Source organism: Miscanthus floridulus, chromosome 5 (assembly GCF_019320115.1).
Source record: "Miscanthus floridulus cultivar M001 chromosome 5, ASM1932011v1, whole genome shotgun sequence".
In the NCBI taxonomy this organism is placed as follows: domain Eukaryota; kingdom Viridiplantae; phylum Streptophyta; class Magnoliopsida; order Poales; family Poaceae; genus Miscanthus; species Miscanthus floridulus.
Window position 1 is genome coordinate 121,695,056 of NC_089584.1, and position 8,115 is coordinate 121,703,170.

Consider the following 8,115-nt stretch of genomic DNA (forward strand, 5'->3'; position numbering starts at 1 on the left):
GTTTCATAGATTGTTCATGGGTGGTGTTAACTGTTAATAAGACTGGTTGATTGGCTGATTGACAGAAGAAGTAAATAATATTGCACTAATAATTTCTACCTGATTGATTGTTCACAGAAGTAGAAGAAAGCTTATTACTAATAGTTGAATGTCCCAGGCTAAATTGGAGGTTCTGCAACACAGGATCATACTGTTCCAAATGGTACTAGATGGAAAATCACGGCTGTTACAATCTTCCTACTCCTTTTGGCTTATATGAGGCTAAAGAACAACATGCCATGGTATGAAGGTACTGATGATAGCAATAACCAGAACTAGCCAGGTTTCTCTCTAGAAACTGGCTGGTTTACTCCTGAATTTTCAAGACTGAAATATTCCTTTTTCAAAATTTGATGTTTTGTGTTTAAACTAGAAGAAAACACAAGTACATAGGTAAGATACTTTGAGAGTGTGAGGTCTAGTGGGTGAACCTATGGGGCTAATACTGGTCCTGAAAGAAATGCCTAAGCTGGTTCTAGTTTCCAGACCTGTAACAGCCCTACTACTAATACCCTAACCCACACCCAGTTTCCACATCAATATAAAGCAACCAGAATAAAGGCCAAAGGAAAATACAAAAAAGCTTTTGTCCACTGATGATAGTGTTCAGTGTAATAGGTCTCGAGATTACCAGTTTTCCTGCTTGTAATTCGATATCCTTGCAGAACCGGACGGGCAAAGTTTGAGAAGGAGCAGCTGGAGGAAAATCTTCAGCTGGCATTGCAAATGGGCGAGCCATTTTATCAAATTTGTCTAAGGTGATATATGATCCAACTTCCTGCAATCTCTCTGGCTCCATAATCGGCATTGTGTGGTCATCAGGCAGCATAGATTCTTTGCCTCCACTCTACATCGATACATAAGAATAGTGTGATCATGATGTATGCAAAAAATATATTCATGTAAGTCATTAGAAATATTGAAACGAATAAATATTACCTCCAAGGAACTTATATCTGCACCACGACTAAATGCCATCTCTATACGGAATCTCTTTGGATGTTCCAAAGGTACCTGAGATGGATGTTCCATTGACAAAAGAATCACATTATTTAATGTTAGATGTGCCTGTCATGTTTTCTAGTAGTTTAAAGTTTTTAAACTATTAGTCAGGAATACTATGGTAGTAGAAGACTTAAAATTATCAGATGGGGATAAAAAATAGTATTCATTTCACAGTTACTATGGCATAATGGCTTGGGTGGAAAAATGTGAAGGTAGGAATCAACTAAGAGCATATACATAGTCTTGATAAGATGATTGCCTAAAGGTTCATAAACAATAAGAGATGAGAAATTGACACTATAGAAACATACCTAGCACGCGGAACCAGGATTCTTGTTGCATCTAATAGATCTTGCAGCTGCAAAGCGCTTTTAAGCTTAGCCTGAACAATAACAATAAAAAGATCAGATCAAGCAAAAGAACAAACGCTGTGAATGAACGAAAGATAAAATGAACTGGACTGCCATGCCTCTGCATGGGCCTTTCCACCATTGTATTTCAACATCAATTTCAAAAGCTTTTCTGGACTTCGCAGTAGCTTTTGACCTAATGATAGCCAACACTTTCTTTAGAAAGAGAGAATCTCATCTAGTGACCTTCAATAGCGGACAACACTCTAGCCAGATTGACTTTGTCCTCGCAAGAAGAAAGGGCAAACGAGCATGCTTGGGTTGCAAGGTGATACCAGGGGACTTTTGGTGGCAGACTTTCGTTTCCAGGTGCGTGCCCGTAGGGATAAACAAGCTAAGATTGAAAGAACAAGTGGTGGAAACTGAAATGGGAGACGTCAGATGTACTCAGGGAAAGGGTTATCAAAGAGGGCTCTTGGAAGGAAGAAGAGGACATAAACAACATGTGGAAGAAGATGGCAACCAACATTCGGAAGGTGGTCTCAGAGGTGTGTGGAGTAACCAAAGGAAGTGGAGGCGAGGCTAAAGATACTTGGTGGTGGAACGAGAAAGTCCAAATGGCTATTAAGGAGAAGAAAGAATGCTATAGACGCTTATACCATGACAGGAGTGTGGACAACATAGAGAAGTACAAGATGGCAAAGAAGACTGCAAAGCGAGCTGTAAGTGTGGCAAAGGGTAGAGCGTACGAGGATCTTTACCAACATTTGAGTACGAAGGAAGGAGAGAAAGATATTTATAGGATGGCTAGGGTTCGTGAGAGAAAGACAAAGGACTCCAACCAAGTTAAGTGCATTAAGAATGAAAGGGAGCATCTCTTGGTGAAGGGGGATGAGATCCGACATTGATGGCAAGAGTATTTTGACAAATTGTTCAATGATGAAAATACGGACACAACCTTTCAATTGGATAACTCTTTTGATGACACCAATAGGCGCTTTGTGCAGAGAATCCAAGAATCTAAGGTCAGAGAGGCGTTGAAAAGGATAAAAGAAGGTAAGGCGATGGGACCGGATGGTATCCCAATCGAGGTGTGGAGATGCCTCGGGGACATAGCTATAGTATGGTTAACCAAGCTGTTCAACTATATTTTTCGATCGAACAAGATGCCTGACGAGTGTAGGAGAAATATATTGGTACCGATCTACAAGAATAAAGGGAATATTCAAAGTTGTACTAATTACAGGAGAATTAAATTGATGAGCCATACTATAAAGCTATGGGAGAGAGTTATCGAGCATCGCTTGAGAGCAATAACGTGGATCTCTATGAACCAATTTGGTTTCATGCCCGAAAGATCAACCATGTAAGCCATTTTCTTAATAAGACAAGTTATGGAGTGGTATAGGGAGAAGAAGGACCTACACATGTTTTTTATTGACTTGGAGAAGGCTTATGATAAAATACCAAGGAATATTATGTGGTGGGTTTTGGACAAACATAAAGTCCCAACGAAGTACGTCGAGCTCATTAAGGACATGTACAACAATGTTGTGACTAGTGTTCGAACAAGTGATGGAGACACGGATGACTTCCCGATTAGGATAGGACTACATCAAGGGTCAGCTTTGAGCCCTTATCTGTTTGCCTTAGTGATGGATGAGGTCACAAGAAACATACAAGGAGACATCCCTTGGTGTATGCTTTTCGCGAACGATGTAGTGCTAGTTGATGAAAGTCGGACAAGAATAAATCAGAAACTGGAGTTATGGCGGGAGACTTTGGAGTCCAAAGGTTTTAGACTCAGTAGAACTAAAACTGAGTATATGAGATGTGACTTCGGCACTACTACTCGGGAGGAGGAGGATATTAGTTTAGAAGGTCAAGTACTGCCTAGGAAGGATACCTTTCGATATTTAGGATCAATGCTACAGAGAGATGGGGATATTGATGAAGATATTAGCCATAGAATCAAAGTAGGGTGGATGAAGTGGCGTCAAGCATCTGGTGTCTTATGTGACAAAAGGGTACCACAGAAGCTAAAAGGCAAGTTTTATAGGACGGCGATTAGACCTGCTATGTTGTATGGTGCAGAATGTTAGCCTATGAAAAGACGACATGTTCAACAGATAAGTGTCGCGGAAATGCGTATGTTGCGTTGGATTTGCGGTCATACAAGAAGGGATCGAGTTCGGAACGATGATATACGTGATAGATTAGGGGTAGCACCGATTGAAGAAAAGCTTGTTCAACACCGGTTGAGATGGTTTGGACATGTCCAACGGAGACCTCCAGAGACACCGGTGCGTAGTGGAATCCTAAGCCAGGATAGTAACGTGAAGAGAGGCAGAGGAAGACCGAAGTTGACTTGGGTAGAGGCAATAAAAGAAGACTTGAAATGATGGAATATACCCAAAGACTTATCAGCCGGCTTATCAGCTAGAATCTACAGTATTTTTCTCTCACAACAAATCAGCCAAGGCCGGCTTATCAACCGGCTTTAATACCAGCCGAACAGTTAATACCTGATATACTTTGCTGCGGTCATGAAGGAGGTATTGCGGGGCCAACTCGTTCACCAAAAAGGGCCTAAAGAACAATATCTACGTTACTTCATGGAATCTTAAAACTCCTCAGGGTAACATGAGCCCCCTTGCTTGCAATCAAATGTATTTGTCACTTGCATGTTTGTCCAAGCAAGAAGCAAAAGGAATATATTAAGAAAATATAGCTTCTGAAGTTCTGTTTCATTTCTTCAGTCATGGGAAAGGGCATAGAGGAACTCATGTCTAGGAAAATAAATGTCATGATGATAGGATTCCAAAAATATTATTACTAGGAGAGTTGGTTTAGACTGAACTATTAGTCAAGGGTGCATTCTAGGTAACTGTAATAGCAGCAGCAGCAACAACAACAACAAAGCCTTTAAGTCCCAAACAAATTGGGGTAGGCTAGAGTTGAAACCCAGCAGAAGCAATCAAGGTTCAGGCACGTGAATAGCTGTTTATTCGAGGTAACTGTAACAGATTAAGAGAAAATTGACTGATGTAGATCTTGCAGACTAAAAGAAAGTGTATTTGGAATAACACTAGGACTAGTAAATCCATAATTCAATATGTAGGCCACACATGGATCAAATATCTAATACTCCATCCGTTCCAAACTGTAGGTCATTTTCACTTTTTTTAGATAAATAGTTTTTACTATGTATCTAAACATAGCGTATATCTAGGTGCATGACAAAAGTTATATATCTAGAAAAGCCAAAACGGCTTACAATTTAGAATGGTGGCAGTACATATTTAAATCCAACACTTTACAAGTGCTATGCTTGAATCTGGGGAGGTATTTAACCTTCGTAAAGCTGCATATTTCTCTGCCTTTTCTAGTGGATACCCAGACGAGTAAAAGGCGATTAGACAATCACATATAGACCAACTGCCAAAAAAAAAACAGTAACAGTTAGTATAATGAATGTGCCAACTTGAACTTAGGGTGGTGTCACCAAATAAAATGTTGGCCTACAACTCAACACAAACATAGTTAACAGATATATGATGACTAAAGGACATCACATAATTAATGTGAGATAAGATTTATCCAGAAACACAGAATAAATCCTCACTGGAAAGCCGAGACTTCTGCAAAGCTCATGGGTGATGGGATTATACACCTAAGTAAAAATAAACCCCAAGTATTTTGAACAGCGGGACAGATAGTATCAGTTACTTGCTTAATAATGATTAGATAGTCATGCTAGAGTGGTACCATTAGTTAATGGTATTTATCCTAACCTCATACTTCAAGTAAATTTTTGTCTGCACAATTCACTACTTAATTTTCATCAATGCACAGAAAATTTACAACCAGACTTCTTAAAAGATTTACTCTTCACATTTATCTAACATACCTTTCAATGGGATCTTCAAGAATCACTTTGTCACCAAAAATTATAATCTGCACCCACAAAGCATAAACATATTATTTTAACCTCTTGATATTCAGTATAATACAAATAGTTATTGAAGTTGCTTGCAAAATAGTTTCAGGATTCAGACATCTGAACACCAACAGGGCCAGAAGAATAAAGGGAACTAGACCTAGTATATGTACCTTCAGCAGTATAAAGTTTAAGTATAAACTGAACTGTCCTGCTTCTTCAGGGAATAAGGGGTAAAAAATACAGAGAATATGAATTGGATGGGATTTATATTGTATTAACACAAAAAAACCAAGGTCCATGCCATGGTAGGCTGGTAGCATAATCATGATGTCACAAAATGGCAGAGTTTAAGTTTCACGGGATCGAACAATGTAACTTCCAGAAATCAACCTTCTATATAACATGTAAAGGAAAGTGGAAGCAAAATCGCAGATTGTATAATTACGGCTTCTTATTTCATATCGTTTGGTAAACTGTATTCGCCTTTGTTTATTTATTTAGAAAAACACGAACAAGTAATCAACAAGAATAGGAACGGAACGCAAAGGATAATCCGCCGGCATAGCACATTTCTGAGCCATACCTCGAACTCGCCGAACGCGCGCAGCCTCTCAAGAATCTGTTCCATGGGAGACCACGACACCTACAAAGTTTCCACAGGGAAAATCAATCAAATCAGCAAGAAGAAACGCAGGCATCAAAACATTAGTTTCCCCAGAGTCCAACCGCTGACCGTTTTCTCCATGACGCAGACACCAATCTTGATCTTGTCGCCGTCGCCCCAGCCATCATTGCGCCTCGCCATCCCCTCACCATCACCCCCTTCGCTTACCGCGGAAAGAGCAGACTATTATGGCTCGAAAGGGAATGTTTGTTTCTTGGACATTTATTACACTACTCAGGACTGGAACCTCACCAGACGTCTTGAACCTTTGTGACTTGTGAGGAGGGGGGATAGTATAGTTGGCCAACCGGGCCGCCCGGCCCGGCACGGGCACGGGCCCAGTCAGGCACGGGCCGGCAAGGCACGGCACTAAGCGGCACGGTGGCCCGCCGTGCCGTGCCTGACGTGTCACCGTGCTGAGACAGCAGCCCAGGCACGGCCCTATCAGGGCTGAAGCATGCCGTGCCAGCCCAGGCACTATGAACATTTTCTGTCACAAGCAATTTGGCAGCATCATATTTAACTTCACAAGCACATTTTCAAATCAACAACTCCAGAAATTGAAGTGGAGAAGCAAAATCAGATCAAACACACAAAGAGTTAAGAAAATAGTAATAGATAGAGAGCTTGTGCAATGGTTGCCTCATTAAAAACCCACCTAGGTAAAACTCACCCTTGTGAGAAACCCTAGGCAGAAAAAGAGTACAGCCAAGCTCCAGATAAGTTCATTGTTCTTAATCTTACATCATTGTTCAAGTTTCAAATTACAATCCCATTACAGAAATGATAACTAAGAGAGAAACTAATTGTCCAAGGTCTTCAAAAGCTTCTTCAATAATCCTTGTCCAGTTGTCCTTGTCCTTGTCCTTGTCCAGCTGTCCTTGTCCTTGTACTCCACATTGTGCTGCAGAGAGAACAGAGTTAGCATTAGGATAATGATGTAGATTTACTGATGTCCTCCACATTGTGTTAGGTTTTGTTTTAGTGATGTACCTTGGCATCAATAAGCACTAATCAAGATAGAGTTCTTCAAATGCTTCTTCAAGCTCCTTGTCCTCCACATTGTGTTGCAGCCTTGCCTCCGCCAACTCCCAGTCTTTAATGCAGGTGAGCATCTCCACCGTCTCCGGCTTCAGCCTCCTCCGCCGCTCCTCGATGATCCTGCCAGTCATGTTAAAAGTGGATTATGAAGATATGGTAGACACAGGAACAGTTAAAACATCCTTAGCCATGATGGACAGCACTGGATATGTCAGTTTGTGCTCATGCCACCATCTCAAGATGTCAAATGAATCATCCAAATGGCTAACAGTGTCACAGTCCAAGTAGTTAACAAGTTCAGATGCATTAGAACCTGTAGAAGTAGCAGCATGCAGCAAAGCAGTAGCAGATGTATCTTTAGACAGATTAAGAGTAGAATGCAGCATAGAAGTAGAAGATGTATCCTCACCAGAAGAATTAGAATCATCATCATATATTTCATCCCAAGCAGACCTTTTCTTACCAGATAGGTTTTGAGGGACAGTCCTCCTCAACCTAACAGCTCCAAACTTCTCCTCATACTTATTGTAAACATCTGTCAGTCTAGCTCTAGTGCCAACCTGGTAAGCACTGTAATCTATACTGGTAAGGTTCATCAACTTTCTCAGCACTTTTGAGAAACCTTTCATTTTAGCTCTAGGGTCCAAAATGAATGCAAAAGAATAGAGCAAAGGTATGTCCCTCCAATACTTATTATATTTGTCTACCATAGGTTGAATCACATCTCTAAGGTGAATGTCATTAGCATAATTATTCAGGTGTATAGCAATTTTAACAAAATAATGAAGCATAAGTGGAGATGTAGGATAGTAAACACCAGACAATGCAACTGTAGTATCATAGAACAGTTCAAGAAACTTGAACACTTTTTCAGCAACAGTCCAATGCTCCTCAGTTAGAAGCAACTCACCATCTTCAACTCTAGGATAGTTGGCATGAATGAAAGTAGTGAAAGGATCTTTATGAGGAAACAAAGTCTTAAGCATGAGATATGTAGAGTTCCACCTCACATCCATGTCCAATTGAAACTTTCTTGGCCTAAAACTAGCTGCAATGCAGTAGTTTTTGTATAC

At 40.4% G+C, this 8,115-nt stretch overlaps 1 protein-coding gene across 1 annotated transcript; it reads right to left on the reverse strand.

The window, feature by feature from the left end:
- Positions 1-855: 855 nt before the first annotated feature.
- On the reverse strand, positions 856-6,178 carry LOC136453336 (inositol hexakisphosphate and diphosphoinositol-pentakisphosphate kinase VIP1-like). The gene is made up of 7 exons (XM_066453906.1): positions 6,071-6,178; positions 5,921-5,980; positions 5,305-5,351; positions 4,749-4,832; positions 1,356-1,426; positions 979-1,053; positions 856-886 (listed from the first exon to the last, which is right to left on the reverse strand). The coding sequence occupies exons 1-5, from the start codon at positions 6,140-6,142 to the stop codon at positions 1,387-1,389; spliced, it is 303 nt and encodes a 100-aa protein (XP_066310003.1). The 5' UTR covers positions 6,143-6,178; the 3' UTR covers positions 856-886; positions 979-1,053; positions 1,356-1,386.
- Between the last annotated feature and the right edge of the window lie 1,937 nt (positions 6,179-8,115).